The 16,387-nt window shown below is 40.8% G+C and overlaps 1 protein-coding gene and 1 long non-coding RNA gene across 17 annotated transcripts in view; one reads left to right on the plus strand and one right to left on the minus strand.

The window, feature by feature from the left end:
• Sin3a (SIN3 transcription regulator family member A) overlaps window positions 1-15,082 on the plus strand; it is a 54,815-nt gene extending 39,733 nt beyond the window's left edge. For all 14 annotated transcript variants that reach the window (XM_087562761.1, XM_087562760.1, XM_087562764.1 and 11 more), the window contains 5 exon segments: window positions 2,039-2,212; window positions 5,673-5,765; window positions 6,346-6,440; window positions 11,552-11,759; window positions 13,840-15,082. In XM_087562761.1, the coding sequence (XP_087418887.1) occupies window positions 2,039-2,212; window positions 5,673-5,765; window positions 6,346-6,440; window positions 11,552-11,759; window positions 13,840-14,070 (801 nt within the window). In that variant the 3' untranslated portion in view covers window positions 14,071-15,082.
• The window catches only part of LOC120094172 (uncharacterized), a 32,605-nt gene that overhangs the window by 14,621 nt on the left and 1,597 nt on the right, over window positions 1-16,387 (minus strand). For 2 of the 3 annotated variants that reach the window (XR_015627709.1, XR_015627707.1), the window contains exons 2-3: window positions 6,577-6,699; window positions 3,788-3,849 (exon numbers count right to left, since the gene is read on the minus strand). This is a non-coding gene — a long non-coding RNA (uncharacterized LOC120094172). Of the gene's footprint in view, window positions 1-2,573; window positions 2,951-3,787; window positions 3,850-6,576; window positions 6,700-16,387 lie in introns of those variants that run through there. The other variant, XR_015627708.1, reaches the window with a different exon arrangement.

The following is a 16,387-nucleotide window of genomic DNA, read 5'->3' on the forward strand; positions in this document are numbered from 1 at the left end:
CATAAAAGAAAGCCAATAAAATAAAATTTTCATAAGCCCTGTGTTATTTTTAAATAGATAATTGATTGACTTAGAAGAATCTGGTTATAAATTTATGTTGATAACACTGTCGACATAGGTTTTAAAACTGGAAAGTAGGAGTGGCCTCCGAAAGCCCACAGCCACAGGGTTTTAAGACATTTTCATACTTTTAATTTTAACTCTTCAGTGAGCTCTGTCTGACTTATGTTTTCTTTCTAGTTGGTGGTCCCCTGCTGTTCAGTTCTGGTTGAACAAGTTTCAAGGGCAAGCCATACATCTATCTTAGGGTTTTCAGGCTTGGGCTTTATTTAGCTCAATTAGTAGCAATTAATTGTCAAGCATGACAAAGCCCTGGGTTGAATTTTCAGCACCCCATAAAATGGGTGTGGCAGCATTCACCTCAGCATTTGGAGGAGGAGGCTGGAGGACCAAAATTTGAAGGCCATCCTCAGCTACATAGGAAGTTCAAGGGCAGTTCCTAATACATAAGATCTTTTCTCAAAAACAAGGAGAGATAATTCTAAGTAGGCAGTCTCAGACATCTTAGTTACAGAGCCATGATATGATGTCATCCTGTGAGACCTTGACTAGGGACGCTTCCCTTCATCCCAAGCATCTCTATTCTAGTGCTTCTCTCTAGACAGACAGATGGACGCTCAGCATATGCTTCTGGCTTCTCCATCCTTCTGGAGATTTGAGCACCTTTGGGTTTGGTATCACCTAGCTTTTCCATGCACGTGCTCCTCTGTTTAACAACAACAACAAAAATCTTGCAAAAATTATACCCATGTCATTTCTGGTTACCTGGTGAAAGACTTAATGTGTGATTGTAGGTAGCCCCCCAGTTGTCTCTGGGTTTGTAGTGCTGCCATTTCCAAAGATTCTGAGAGAGGCAGATACCTAAAAGGATGTGACTAGAGAGTCAGTAGAACATAGTCTACCTTAACCTGAGCTCTACAAGGGGAGACTTCGTGGTGCAGAGAACTCATGTCTTGGCTAGACTCTTTGACGTCTTTCCCCTTTCTCCCTCACTTAAAACTTTTTGACGCTTCACTGTGTTATCAAATCATAATCATAAGGAGCCTTATTTTAATGGTGTTGTCTAAGTCTTTACTTCACAAAGACTGTTTCTTTCTAAAAATGGAATGGCTTAGTGGCTATGACATCATGAGAGTAGCTAAGTAAAATTGATGGATCAGTATTGGACTTTAATTTTTTTTTGCTTCTCTATATTTTAGGGACCTGTTGGTTTGGTATTAGGCACTGAATTTAAGACTTTGTGCTTGCTAGGCAAACCCTCTGCTACATTACCGACTTTTGAGTTTTCATGTGCTATATGTGTATATGGAAATCAGAACAGCTTGTGAAAGTGGGTTCTCTTTCCACCATGTGGATCTTAGGGGTTAAACTGAGGTCATCAGGCTTGAGATCAATCAGCTTTACCCTCTGAGTCATCTCTTAGGAGACTTTTAATTTCACAGTAAGAATGGTGAGGAAGGGGGCTGGGGATTTAGCTCAGTGGTAGAGCGCTTACCTAGGAAGCGCAAGGCCCTCGGTTCGGTCCCCAGCTCCGAAAAAAAGAACCAAAAAAAAAAAAAAAGAATGGTGAGGAAAATCAAAACACATAGTGGTGTGGGAATGGGGTTGTTACCTGTTGTGGCATATGCTGTGGCCTGAGTTTGCCCCAGCAGCCTATGCAGAAAAGGTTCAGCTTGTGTCAATTTGAGGCCAGCCTAGTCTACATTAGATCCTGTCACAAACCAAAAGCCAGTCAACTGCAAAATATTTTAAGATACTTAGAAGGCATTTTATTTGTTTTGCTAAGAAGCATGAGCAGGAAAAATTATATCACTGAGACTTGGTTTTGCTTTTAAGTGTGAGTTTTATGAGGTGTTAATAAAGGCAGGAGATCCTAACTCAGCTATTTTCTATGAAAATGATAGTGCTTAACTTTTTAAATTAAAAAAAAAGTTTTTAAGCTCTCCCAGCTCACTGGCTGGCCTGTGCTCTGTTGCAGCTGCAGCATATTGTCAGCGACGAGGTCTGTGTGCAGGTTACTGACCTTTACTTGGCGGAAAACAACAACGGAGCCACTGGAGGCCAGCTGAGCAGTCAGACATCGAGGAGCCTTCTGGAGTCGACATACCAGCGGAAAGCAGAGCAGCTCATGTCGGATGAGAATTGCTTTAAGGTGAGAGTCGCTCAGCCAATCACGAACCTCTCAGTGCTGCTGCTGCTGCTGCTGTTCATGTGTGTTTTCAGTACATGTTTGAGTGTGTGTGCACGTGGAGGTCAGAGAACACTTTGTAATGGTCTGCTTCATTCAGGAGGTATATACACCATGGGGGTCTGTTCTCCTAGTCCCCTCACTGTTTTTTGGCTTGAGTGGGCTGATTGTCTTTCCAGCTCTGTGATTATGAGCCAGAGTTTTACTAGTAATCGAATCCAGTCCCCAGGCTTCTTTGGCAGCGAGCACTTTACCAACCAACCTGTCTGCCCAGTTAGTTACCTTTATTACATTTTAAGAAAATAAACAAAAAAACAAACTTTCTTACATTCTCAGCTTTTAATAAAACAATGCTTTGTAAACATTTTCTTGAAAAATGTTTATATGTAAAATATGTGATCATTGTTAAAAGCATAGTAAAGTGAGGGCACAAATAAAGAAAAACCATTTAGAGGGTTTTTTTTGTTTTTGTTTTTTGTTCTTTTAGAAATAAACACATAATATTTCTAGGCTTTGGATGTACATTTTATTTTATGTGTATGAGTGTTTGCCTGCATGTATGTGTGTGCACTATGTGTGTGCATGGGTCTCCCTGAGGTCAGGAGGTGGCATTGGATCCTCTGGAACTGGATCCATGGATGGCCATTGGGTCCTTTGCAAGAGCAGCAGATGTTCCCAACCTCTGAGTAGTCTCTTTAGCCCCTTGAAAATGTATGTATTGAAAGAGCTGGGTAACTATTCATTCCCCAGGGTCATTAATATCATTTTTACATCAGACAGTGTCTAGCTGTGTAACATAGGCTGTTCTTACAGATCTTATCAGAATGCCAGCATTACCTTGTAGATAACACCACCTCATTTGGCTGTATTTCACTAGAATATGGCTTAGTCGGAGAGCACTTGGGTAGCATAATGAACCCTGACTTGTTCCCATCACATATCTATAATCCTAACACTTGATATTATGTTGGGAAGATCAGAAGTTCAAAGTTGCCCTCTTTACATGAGATCCTATTACCTCACCCTACCCCATAAAAGAAATACCTATAATATTGGATATATCAGGTAGTTTTTATTGCCATTGTAACAGCTAACTGGAAAAAATAATAATAATTGGAAACCCACATTTCTAATATAGTATAAAATTAATCTGCAGCCTCTTTTGAGTACTGGATGACCACTATTTTATAATTCTTAAAAATTAAGTACAGAGTAAGTCAGCCATAGTGGAGGGTACACCTTTAATCCCAACAGTCAGAAGGCAGAGGTAGATGGATTTCTGTGAGTTCAAGGCCAGCCTGGTGATCTACATAACAGCCTGTTATGGTACTCTGGAAACCTGGAGTAGGAGGTTTGCCATAAATTAGAGGCCAAACCTAGGAGGTTTGGATTTAAAGTATATAATATAACATGTCTTACTGTTCTTAATAGCTTTGCTTATTTCCCTCTGATTTATTTTAGGTTAACTATTATTTTTGCTAGGTTTTAAGCTTGAGGTTTTAACGGCCTCTCTAAAAACATCCTGCAAACCAGTCTTACCTCTGTCTCGCTGCCTGATTTATAGCATGGCCTTTCCCAGTGCTCTGGATTGTAGTTTCTCCCTGTGTAATTGAAGAAAGTTGAAAAGGAGTTTATTTTATAATTTTTTTAGAGCTAGTCAGATTTAGCTGAAGTTGTCCTTAAACTTTGATGTCACAGATGATGTCCTTATTTCAGCCTCTGATCTTCTTGTGTCCATCATTTCTAGAATTAGAGCAGTGTGCTACTGTGGCCAATTTTTATGTTTACTTGTAAGCTCATTTTTCCCATGTAATTTTTGTATCTGCAGTAAACTTTTGAGTCAGGACATTCAGAGAGCCAAGGTTCCAGAGAAGGAGATCTGCTGACAGCTTTCTATAAAATAAGGCTTGTGACTGCCTTTATTAATGGCGCTTCTATACATGAGTGTTTACAGCCATGTGCCTACTACCAATTTAGTAATTTCAATTCAAACATGATTGGCACCATTATAACAATTTTCGTTTATTTATGTATCCACTTGTATGTAGGTCACACTATTGAGGTAGTCCTGCTGCCTCAGCCTCCTTTGTGCTGGAATTACAGGCATGTACCACCATACTACCTCAATAGAGCCCTTTAAAGACTCTGTGTGTGTGTCTGTGTCTGTGTGTAGGTGTACACGTGTGGATGTGTATATATAGATTGGCTTGTGGAGGTTAAGGGCAACTGCAGGAGCCAGGTCTCTTCTACAGTGTGGCTTTAAGGAGTTAAGCTAGGACTTAATTGTCAGTAAGCAAGCACTTTTACCCAGTGAGCATCCCACGAGCCCAACACACCATTCATTAACATGCTTTTTTTAAAAAAAATTTTGTTTTTAATGTTTGAGAATTTCATACATGAATACTATGTTTACATCATCCCCTTCTTTCCTTCTCCCTTCCAGTTTCTCCAGTGTTCTCTTCCCACTCAGGCTCAGATCCATGGCCTCTTCCTTAATTTTCACTGTCACATATGTATACAACCCGCTGAATCCATTTGATATTGCCACATATATTTAGAACTGATCACCTGGGATAACCTTTCAAGGTGCTTGTCACTGGGGAAAATAGATTCTTCCTCTCGCAACAGCCACCAATTAACTGTAGCTCTTTGCCTTTTGTTGGGCCTTTGTGAAAATGTCCCCACCTATATTGGAGTACCAGCTGATGTCATTGTGCGGGTTTTGTTTAGGTAACCTTATCGATGAGATTTCATGGGTGTGATATTCCTGATGGTATCCAGAAGATACCTGCCCTGGTCTTCTCGCTCTTACAATCTTTGTGACTCTTCTTCCTTTTTCTTGACCTTTAAGCTTAGGGGTTGCATTACAGATAATCAGTTGGAATCAGACACCCCATTGTTGGTTATTTCCCTGCAGTTTCACCAGTTGTGAATCTTTGTAGTACTTTCTATCTGCTTCAAAAAGAAGCTTCTTTGATAGGGGGTGAGAGCTACAGTTACGTGGCTGGACTATAAATGTACACAGGCTGGGTCTGAGCAATCATTTATTTACTAGCAAACATTTACTAACTTGATTTTTCTCTAGGTTTTATTTTTATGTGTAGGGAGGCTTTGTCTTTATGTGTTTGTGTATTACCTGCATGGAATGCCCCCGAGAGGCCAGAAGCCTCTGTTCTGTCCTCTGGAATTGAACTAGACCATGTGGGTTCTGGGAATCAAACCCAGGTCCTCAAGAAGAGCAGCCAGAGCTTGCAGCCATCTCTGCAGTCCCACTGTAATCACCAGCTTTCAGTACTCTGTATCTCATCCTTTGGAACAAAATTATATAATTTACTTTTCTACGTTCAATGACAATGTAGGTTTATAACCTTGAAAATTTGGGGGTTTTTTGCTTGTTTTTGTTTACACTGCTTCTGTTTTGCAGCTAATGTTCATTCAAAGTCAAGGTCAAGTTCAGCTGACCATTGAGCTCCTGGACACAGAAGAGGAGAACTCAGATGACCCTGTAGAAGCAGAGGTATGGACAGTGCATTTCAGAGCTTGCCTGGTCACCCTGAATTCTGGTGGACTAGGGTGTGTGTGAGTGGGTGGGTACATACGTGTGAGGCATTATGGGTGCTAGGAACAGAACTGGAGTCCTCTAAAGAGCAGCCAGTGCTCTTAACTACTGAGACATATATTTTGATAACAAATCTTTCATGTAAGGGCCATTACCTTTTTTTTTTTTTTTTTTTTTTCCTTTTCTTTTTTTCGGAGCTGGGGACCGAACCCAGGGCCTTGCGCTTGCTAGGCAAGCGCTTTACCACTGAGCTAAATCCCCAACCCCATTACTTCTTAGTTTTGCACTGTGGGCATCAAATTAGGCAACCACTTTACTTACCACTGGGCTATAACCTGGGGATCCCCTTTTTTTTTTTTTTTTTTTTTTTTTTTTTTTTGGCTTAGTTTCACAGGTGCTAGAATTACTTTTATATGCTACCACAGTAGACTATTTGTTCTTAAAATCTGTAGTCTTTGGACATTTTGGTGATAGATTAGACTCGTGATATATGGGTATAGATAGCTGTTTTCATGATCGTCTATGATTCTATTCCTAGCGTTGGTCAGACTATGTGGAACGATATATGAGTTCTGATACTACTTCTCCAGAACTTCGAGAACATCTGGCACAGAAACCAGTATTTCTCCCAAGGTGAGTCTGCCAAGTCAGCTCTGTTGGCAATATATGCTGTGCACAGCAGGGGGTAGGCAATTTCAGGGTCTCGGTTTCCTATATTGTTCATCTGTTCTGTCTGCTGAGGATCATGTTAGAGTGTTTGCTGGCTTACCTGTAAAATCTCCAGCATTCAAGAGCTGAAAGCATTAGAGAACCTGTAGTCCTCACTCCATCAGCTTGCTGTCTTAGTGTGCTCATGGCTTAGTGATTCATTTGTATACAGCAACATTCAGAACTACAGTTATCACAAAAAAAAAAAAAAGCAAAATCAGCAAAGGAAGACTATAAGAGAGCTAGGCACAAGCTTCTAAGAATCTATTCTTAATTCCTCTAAATGAGTATTGTGTTTGGAATGCTGTCTCCAAGAGAAGCTCTTTAGAGACAAGATGCTAGGCTTTATTGTTGAAGTTGACGTGTAGTCAGCTGGGTGTGGTGGCCTTTCATCCTAGCACTTGGAAGGCAGAGGCAGGCGAATCTCTGTGAGTTGGATGCCAGACTTGTCTATAAAGCAAGTTTCATGACAGCCTGGGCTATATGGAGAGACCCATTTGGGGGTGGAGGGAGGAAGGAGACCCTACAGACAGACCGAGAGACCCCTTGCATTTACAAAATTCCAGACAGAAGAATATTAGGTTCCTGTTTGGAGGATGATAGAAAGGACCACTAAGTCTCTTCTACTGCTTTGTAGTTCTTTTCTGTATAGAATTTTTAAAAATTTACCTATATACAAACAAATATAAAATTCTGATTTTTAGAAGTAGAAACTGGATAGATGAACCGTGTGTGTTTAACCTATGATCCTGGGGAGATTGTTGCAGAAGGATTGCTGGGAGTCCAAGACTAGCCTAGGCTACACTAAACAACCCGTCTGTATTGCTCAGGATTTTCTAAAGGAATAGAACTTAGAAGATGAATCTATGTATGTAGAAAGGGTATTTATTAGCATGTAATACAGGCTGTGGTCCTGCTAATAGTAACAGTGGCTGACTGTGAACAGGAGGGTCCAAGAATCCAGTATTTGTTCTGGGTGTCTCATCTGGTCTTCCGTATATGCCGGAATTCCAAACAAGTAGGCACTAATGCCAGTGAGGGGATGAATTTGCTAGCAAAAGCAGAGCAAGCAGGCAAACAGCAAAAGCTTTTATAGGCAGCTAGCAGAAGGTGTGGCCCAGATCTTTGGTGGATCCTCCCAGCTCAAAAGATCTGGATTCAACATGTGTCTTCCTGCCTGAAAGATCAAGATTAAATTAAGCAAAAATCCCTCACAGGTGTGTCCTCTATTTTTGGGGGATTTTAGTTAATTCCCAATATAGCACCCTCTAATAAAAGGATTGGGGGTAAATTTTTCCTTTAAAACTTTGAGATTAAAATCTCTATCTTGGGGCTGGGGATTTAGCTCAGTGGTAGAGCGCTTACCTAGGAAGCGCAAGGCCCTGGGTTCGGTCCCCAGCTCCGAAAAAAAGAACCAAAAAAAAAAAAAAAAAATCTCTATCTTAAATTCCTAAAAACTGTATTCAAGTGTTACTGGGTTTAGTCCCAACAAGAACATGGAACTAGAGCACCTAAAGAGAGATCTTTCCAGGTGCCCCACTCAGTGATCCACTTAACAGATGTGGCGCAGTTGCCAAGCCCCTGGAAGTCGATGGACATGGGCCGTTTATCTCATCAGGGCACAGTCTGAGATTTGTTTGGCTAGGTGTTTTTTGATGTTTCAGACAGGGTCTCGTTATATAGTCCTGTCAGGTTTGGAACTCACAGCTCTGTTTGTCTTTGCCTCCAAGTGCTTGGATTGAAGGTTTGCACAACAGTTTTCAAACACTTTACAATAGAAATTATTTTCCGGGTTGGGGATTTAGCTCAGTGGTAGAGCGCTTGCCTAGGAAGCACAAGGCCCTGGGTTCGGTCCCCAGCTCTGAAAAAAAAAAGAAATTATTTTCCAGGGCTAAAATGATGGCTCAGTGAGTAAAAGCAATTCTTTTGGAGACTGGAGAGATGGTTCCATAGTTAAAGAGCACTGGCTACTCTTCTAGAGGACCTGGGTTCAATTCTTAGTAATCACGTAGTGGCTCACAACTGTTGTAATTTCAGTTCTAGAGGATTTGACACTCACCCAGATATACAAGGATGCAAAACACCAATGAACATAAAACAAAAGAATAAAAGTAAATCCTTTTTTTTTCTTAATAAAAAAAAAGGCACTTCTTGCTGACTACCTCAGTTCAATTTACCAGTTCCACAGGATAGTTCACAACCATACATACATACATACATACATACATACATACATACATACATACATACATGGGATCAAAATGCTCAGACATAGAACGTAAATCTTTTTTAAAAACCCATTTTCCTTTATTCTGGTTAGGAAATGGCAACTGTAGAAATTGATCTTTACTTAATTAAAGTTGCCTAATGGTTAAGGGCAAAAATTATTTTTCTTTCTCAAGTATAAGGACTGAATAACAATAACTCAAAAACGTGGGGCCATACTAATTTCAAAGTGAAAATGGGCATGTATGTCAGTAATTTTACAGATTTTATTTTTCATTATCCTCTTAAGGATAGCATTCACTTCCATCTTCCCACATGAGGGCTGGAATTCCAGCCACACCACCACACCTGCTTTGTATAGCCCAGGGCTCAAACCCAGAGCCTTGTGCGTGCTAAGCAAGCATTCCACTGATTGAGCCACAAGTCCGTGGTTTTTGGTTTTTAATCTGTAATATGGCAAGTGTAACTAGCATGGTCACTTGGGTTCCCAAAAAAATATTTTACCCATTTGTGACCATGCTCAATCAGTGGAATGCTTGCTTAGCACGCACAAGGCTCTGGGTTTGAGCCCTGGGCTATACAAAGCAGGTGTGGTGGTGTGGCTGGAATTCTAGCCCTCGTGTGGGAAGATGGAAGTGAATGCTATCCTTAAGAGGCCAGACTCTGTCTCAAAAAAAAACAAAAAAAAAAACAAAAAAAAAAAACAAAAAAACCCACAAAGGTACTAAGCCTAGTATGTTTTCATAAATACTGAAAAGCTATTTTTTAAAAATTTAAGGTGACATTTGTTTTATGTGTTGCTTTTCTTTTTAATATAAATGAAGAAATTGTAGCCTCACTTGGGTGGGTTTACAGCCATAGAGAGTATTTTCAGATTGTGGGTTCTATTCTTTAACGTGGTAAGTATTTCATAAGTAGGTGGGCCAGATGGTAGAAAATGCTAATTGTGTGTGCCTGATAGACCTGAATTCCATACCCAGAAAAGTCCATGGTGGAAGGAGAGTGACAATTCCCTCTGCCTCAACATTTACATACACATTCACATGCTATTAATTTTCTAAATAAAAGACTTTACAAATGCTAATGTACAGTGTCTCTGAGCTTTTGCATGCCATTAGCAGACCCTGGTCTGTCTGTGCCCTGAGAACATTGCTGTCATGGATGACTTTGTAACTTCACATGATTATTTGGGAGGCATTAAGTAGACTAAGTAAATATCAGTATGTTTCATACTTGTTTTTGCTGGAACTGTTGGTCTCATTACAGACAGCTCTCAAGCACTGGGAAGCCATGGAGCTTATGGTAATTATCCGTTTACGGAAAGCTCAGTTTTATCATTAGCAACAAATACATTGCTTTCCTTAAGAAATGTGTACTTTTCAGAAATATCTTCCTTGCAAGTTTTCCAGGCTGTTTTTGCTCTGTTGTCCCTTACTTGTAAGTCAGGCAGTTGCTCCAATACCTTTCAAGAGTCCTTTTTCATTCAATACACAGAGTAGCTTCATGGATAATTCCCATTTTATCATATGATACAAGATGGGGGTATATAAATGGTTCAATGGTTAACACAGACTGCTCTTTCACAGGACTCAGGTTCAATTCACAGCACCTACAGAATGGTTCACGGTCCTTTGTACCTCTGGTTCCAGGGATTTGATGCCCTCTTTTGGCTTCCATTGTAGTGTATATAAATGGTGCACAGACAAAACACATAAAAATATAAAATAGAAATAAACAGAACTTTTTCTGGAAGGCTTTTAAACAGTGTAACTGCTTCAGCATTTCCATTAGTAAAGCCAGCTGTGTTTGGTGTCCATCTACAGTCAGATCAAAAAGCTTCTAACTATGGTGTGTAGTCCCCAGAAACATTACCATTTATCCCACTCTACCCCAGTGTAAGAAAGAGTGTATTTTGGCTCATGGTTTAAGATAGGCTATTGTCAGTCTTGGTGGGGAAGGCATGGGGTCAGGAGGTGAATCGATCGTCTCCATCCCTCTTAAAGACAGACTATCTTTACTGTCAGGGCTGGCCTCGAGCTCTTAATCCTGAACTTCCCGAGGGCTGAGATTACAAGGTACCTCTTCTGTCACCCTTACTCTTGGACTGCCAACCCAAATGTTTAGGGAAAGGGGGCACACAATATTTTACTATTAGGAAGATGGTTTTGATCTCATAGTGCTCTTAGTAGGATCTTAGGAGGCTCAGACCTAAGAATTGCTATCCTACAGGGGCCAGTACACGTAGCTACTCAGGTTATGTTTTTTGTTGTTAATATTTGGAGATAGGGTCTTTTCATATAGCCTAGGCCGATCTCTTAATTACAGTTCTCCTGCCTCTGTTTCCTGAGCACTGGAATTACAGGCCCAAGTCCTTACACTAAAGTCTAAGACATAATGTAATTGGCTAGCTGATAATTTCTAGTGGAGACTGGAGATCTATTGTTATAAATGATCTTACATCCTTCAGATACAAATAGGACATCTCTGGGAAAGGCATAAAGTAGACCAAGTAATTTTTTGTTAACCTAGTTTAGGTGAAGAACTCCAATTTAGAGGCAGTGAAAAAAATAAATTGGGATACTTTACTCTGTGTACTGAAGAATTTAAAACAGGTTGAGAATAACATACCACATTCAAGGATGAGGCTTCAAGTAATTATATATGTAAATTCAGTGAAACTATTGCACATTTGTATATATGTGTAACTAAAATTGTAAGTATTCTTGAGGCACATAAGGAAAGCACATTTGGTAGGAGTTGGGGATCTGTATATAGACGTCTCTCGACCTAACGGGATTTCGGCTTTGTAGGAATTTGCGGCGTATTCGGAAGTGTCAGCGTGGTCGAGAGCAACAGGAAAAAGAAGGGAAAGAAGGAAACAGCAAGAAGACCATGGAGAATGTAGAGAGCCTGGATAAGCTGGAGTGTAGGTTCAAGCTGAACTCCTATAAGATGGTGTATGTGATCAAGTCAGAGGACTACATGTACCGGAGGACAGCTCTGCTCAGAGCTCACCAGGTGAGAGATGGCCACTGGAATTTCCCCAAGTCCTACAGAACTGGTATTTGTTTTTGTTTTGTTTTTTGTTTTTTTGTGTTTTTTGTCGTCCCCCCCCAATAACAACTTGTTCTGGAACAAGCATTTGTTGTGTAAGCAAGTATATTCATTTACTAAGGATCTTGTAAACAGGGTACCACCAACTTCCTGGCATCCCAGCACACCCAAGGTCGTCTTGGCATGGCTCCCAAATACCTGCTCCCCACACATATACCCATCTTCTCAAGGTTCTGAGACCCAGAGCCCCAAGATTTACATGTCAGCAGCTGAGGGGAGAATAGCCATTGGTACCGTGCTGTTGTAGTGTTTCTGGGTCAGTCATGATTTCTCTCTTGTATGTCTAAACAAATGTCAGACTTTGAAGGATGAGTGTGTGGTTGAAGATGCCAATGTGGGCGTGTGGGAGAAAGTTTAACCTAATGAGCTGCTGGTGAGTGAATACCTGTTGGGACTTTACATTTTCGATGTTTACATTTCAGTTTCTTATTTGATTTCCGTGTGAATCCTGTTTTCAAAGACCATCCTACTAAGATGTAGCTTGTTATAGCAGGCTCTGGGACACAACCACACACTAGGGCAGGGGGGTATAGTCTTTCGGTACATTACCAAGGAAATCAAAAGGTTAGGGAATCGGCATTGGAGATTTCATTGGTGGCTTCTCAAATACGGGATACTTGAAACCAAAGTAACAAGGTGAAGAATTAATAGAGAATTATGGGTTTGGGTTTTTTGTTTTGTTTTGTTTTGTTTTTTTGGTTTTTTTTTTTTGTTTTTTTTTTTTTTTTTGGTGGTGGTGGTGTGGTTTTTTTTGGTTTTGGTTTTTTTTTTTTTGTTTGTTTGTTTGTTTGTTTGTTTTGTTTTGTTTTTCCCATTTTTAGCTATAGGAGTACACTGTGGCTGTCTTCATACACACCAAAAGAAGGCATCAGATCCTATTACAGATGGTTGTGAGCCACCATGTGGTTGCTGGGAATTGAACTCAGGACCTCTGGAAGAGCAGTCAGTGCTCTTAACCGCTGAGCCATCTCTCCACCCAAGGAGAAGTGTTCTCTATGCAACAAAACATGTAAAATGCAAGGCTAGGGAGAAGGAAAGGCATTAGCATATTAGTAACAAGTAAAATAAAAATAGTGGCAGAAGGGGTTGGGGATTTAGCTCAGTGGTAGAGCACTTGCCTAGGAAGTGCAAGGCTGGGTTCGGTCCCCAGCTACGAAAAAAAAAATAATTAAAAAAAAAAAAATAGTGGCAGAAGCTGAATTCTGTAGAGAACAGAGACAGTGACTGTGAGGACAGATGAGGTAACCTTAGATTAGTCTCAGTGGGCCATGCTTTGGATTTTGCTTTAGGTATACTGAGGCCTATATATTTTGTTTTGTGTGAATGTTCATTCATGTTTTATGTGTACTTCTTTTGATGTTAATGTGCATGTGACAGTGAGTGTGGAGGTCAGAGGACAACCTGTAGGAATCTGTTCTCTCTCTGAGTTCAGGGGATGGAGCACAGGTCATTAGACTTGCAGGCACCTTTACTCACTGAACTATTTTGCCAACCTCTCCCTTTCCTTATTTTTTAAAGATAATATTCTATAAGTCTGGATAGATCGCTCAGTGGTTAAGAGCACTGGCTGTTTTTTCACAGGACTCAGTTCAATTCCCAGCACCCATATGGCAGCTTACAGCTATCTGCAGCTCCAGTTCTAGTGGATCCAGTACCCTCTTATGGCTTCTGCAAACATTAGGCACATACATGCCTAATGTATATAGGTTCAGCCTACTGTAAAAATAAAGTAATAAAATTGTCAGGCCAGGTGGGCTATGTCTAATCCCAGCATTCATGAGGCAGAGGCAAGCAGGCTCTTGAGTTTTAGCCAAGCCTGGTCTACATAGTGATTTCTGGGCCAGCCAGAGCAACATAGTGAGACTCTGTCTCAAATAAATAAATAAATAAATACAGAAAAAAAAATATATATATATATTATTTTGTATTTGAAGGACTTGTTTGCCTATTTCATCTGTTTGTTTCTCTTTTACTTTCATTTTAGTCCCACGAGCGTGTAAGCAAGCGTCTGCATCAGCGGTTCCAGGCCTGGGTAGATAAATGGACCAAGGAGCATGTGCCTCGTGAAATGGCAGCAGAGACCAGCAAGTGGCTCATGGGTGAGGGGCTAGAGGGCCTGGTACCCTGCACCACCACCTGTGATACAGAGACTCTGCACTTTGTGAGCATTAAGAAGTATCGTGTCAAATACGGCACAGTATTCAAAGCCCCTTAACTGCAGAGCCAGAGCAGGTAGCTCAGAGGTGTGTGTGTGTGTGTGTGGTGTGTCTGTGTGTGTACGTGTGTCTGTGTGTGGGCATGTGTACTCACGTACACGGAAGAATCAAGGAAGATGCCTTTCAAGCCACCAGTGCAACCTGACACCCAGCAGGATACATGAAAGAAATGTGGATGGCTATCTTAGCAAGCTGGAGCTGGCACTTCTCCCTAGGGTGCTCTCTGGACCCAACAGGGAGTGAAGTCCATGCGAGCAGAGACAGGCAGCTCGCGTGCATACACCAGCAGAGATCAACTACAACTTCTGTGACCTGAGCAATCAGTTGCTGTCCCCATGGATAGATGAGGTGCATCTTGTCACTGCTCCTCTTCCCACCTCTGGGGGAAGCGGGGACTGGATTTGTTGATACCCCCACTTGAGCACATCTAAGATCTCTGTTAGATTTTATCTGAGACCTGTTTGGCTTTGGAATTGATAACTTATGGATTTGGTTTCTGAGTCCTTGAAGCTCACCTTCCTCCCTCTTCTGGTTCTCAACCTCAACAAATTCCAGTCAGCCCTCCTTTTTAGCTCCCATGGGACTGTTTTGTACCTGCTTCTTTCTAGACTGCCCTAGTGCCATCCACCAGCTTCTCTCTCTCTCTCTCTCTCTCTCTCCCCCTCTCTCCCTCTCTCTCGCTCTCTCGCTCTCGCACAGGCACACTCACACACACACGCACACACAGTTTTAACTTGGTTTTCCTTTTTGTAAATAATGTACATACTGTCAATTTTTTATTAAAGAACTATGCTTTGATGTGCTAGCATAACTGCTCTAGCTTCTTGTGTACAATAGTACTATGTGGGTTCAGATTTAGTACCTATAAACAGATGTACAAGACATTTATTACACTTTTTACCAAAGGGAGATACTGTTGTAGTACTTTTGTGTAAAACTTGTCTTCCCCCAACAACTTATTTTCTTTTTCCTTTTTTTTTTAATGTAAATAAAGCTTGGTTCTTAAGGAAATAAGTAACCTAAGTCCCTTGTCCTCCCCAAAGATCTGTTGTAAAGTTAGGACTGGATTTAATTTCTTCTCTAGGTTACAAATAAGATTTTGCTTTAAATAAATAAGTACTTACAATTGTCAAATTAATATACATCAAAATTAAGGCCAGCAAGATGGCTCTGTAGATAAAAGTGCCTGCCATGTAAACCTGACAAGTTTGCTCTCTGGACCGAATAATGCAAGGCAAGAGCTGACTCACAAAAGTGCTGTGACCTGTGACACCCTGTAGCACTTGAGTGTCTGCACTCTTGTGCTCATGCACAGGCACACCAAGGGTTTTACTTCCCTCTCAAAATTTTAATTTTTCTTTACTGGGAATACAGCAACAATTTAAGATACCAAGCCAAGTATATTTGTAGAAATTGGAAGGAAATGAATTTTACATTGCTTAGCAACACAACAGCAAATGCTTTTAAAAATTGTAGTGGCGTGGACCTTTAATCTCAGCACTCAAAAGGAAGAAACAGATCTCTATGAGTTCAGGGCTAGCCTGGTCTGCATAACTCCAGGATAGCCAAGGCCACAGAGAGACCATGTCTCAAAAAGTAAAATAAAAGTTTTTACATTTATTTGTATGTGTGCACATGTGCACCAGAAGTGCAAGTGTGGAAGTCAGAACAACTTGGAGTCAGTTCTAGGAACTGGATTTAGGTCGTCTGGCTTGGCTGCAGGTGCATTTATTTGTGCTGTTACCCTCACCCATCTCACTCGACTCCACTTCTTAAAAGTTACACACATTTAGGGTTGGGGATTTAGCTCAGTCCTGGGTTCAATCCCCAGCTCCGGAAAAAAAAAAAAAAAGGAAAAAAAAAAAGAACCAATTTTAAAAAGTTACACACATTTAAAGGTGAACCATACATTGGGGTCTTCAAATGTGATTGGCCTAGACTTTCTGAATAATGAACTAGCCCTCATAGAACTCGGCAACCATCACCTAGTCATAGTTATAACCAGGTATGTTCTCTTCCATTTAAAAATCCTTAGTTCTGGGGTCAGTGAGATGGCTCAGCTGGGTCTGGTTCTTGCCTCTAAGTCTCAAGACCTGAGTTGGAGCCCTTGGCCCAACAAGCCCCAACCCCAACCAAATAGAAGAATGTTTTATAAATTCTCACCACCACCATAAAGAAAAATAATGACTTCTGAGTCTTCAAAATATAAAGTGACCCTCTTTTACTTGACAAAGGATCACACTATAGCCCAGGCTCATGAATCTTGCCTCAGACTCCCAAATTCTTGGAACACAGGTGTGCATTCTGCTTTTAGGA

Source organism: Rattus norvegicus, chromosome 8, assembly GCF_021556685.1.
Source record: "Rattus norvegicus strain SHRSP/BbbUtx chromosome 8, alternate assembly SHRSP_T2T, whole genome shotgun sequence".
NCBI classification, from domain to species: Eukaryota; Metazoa; Chordata; class Mammalia; order Rodentia; family Muridae; genus Rattus; species Rattus norvegicus.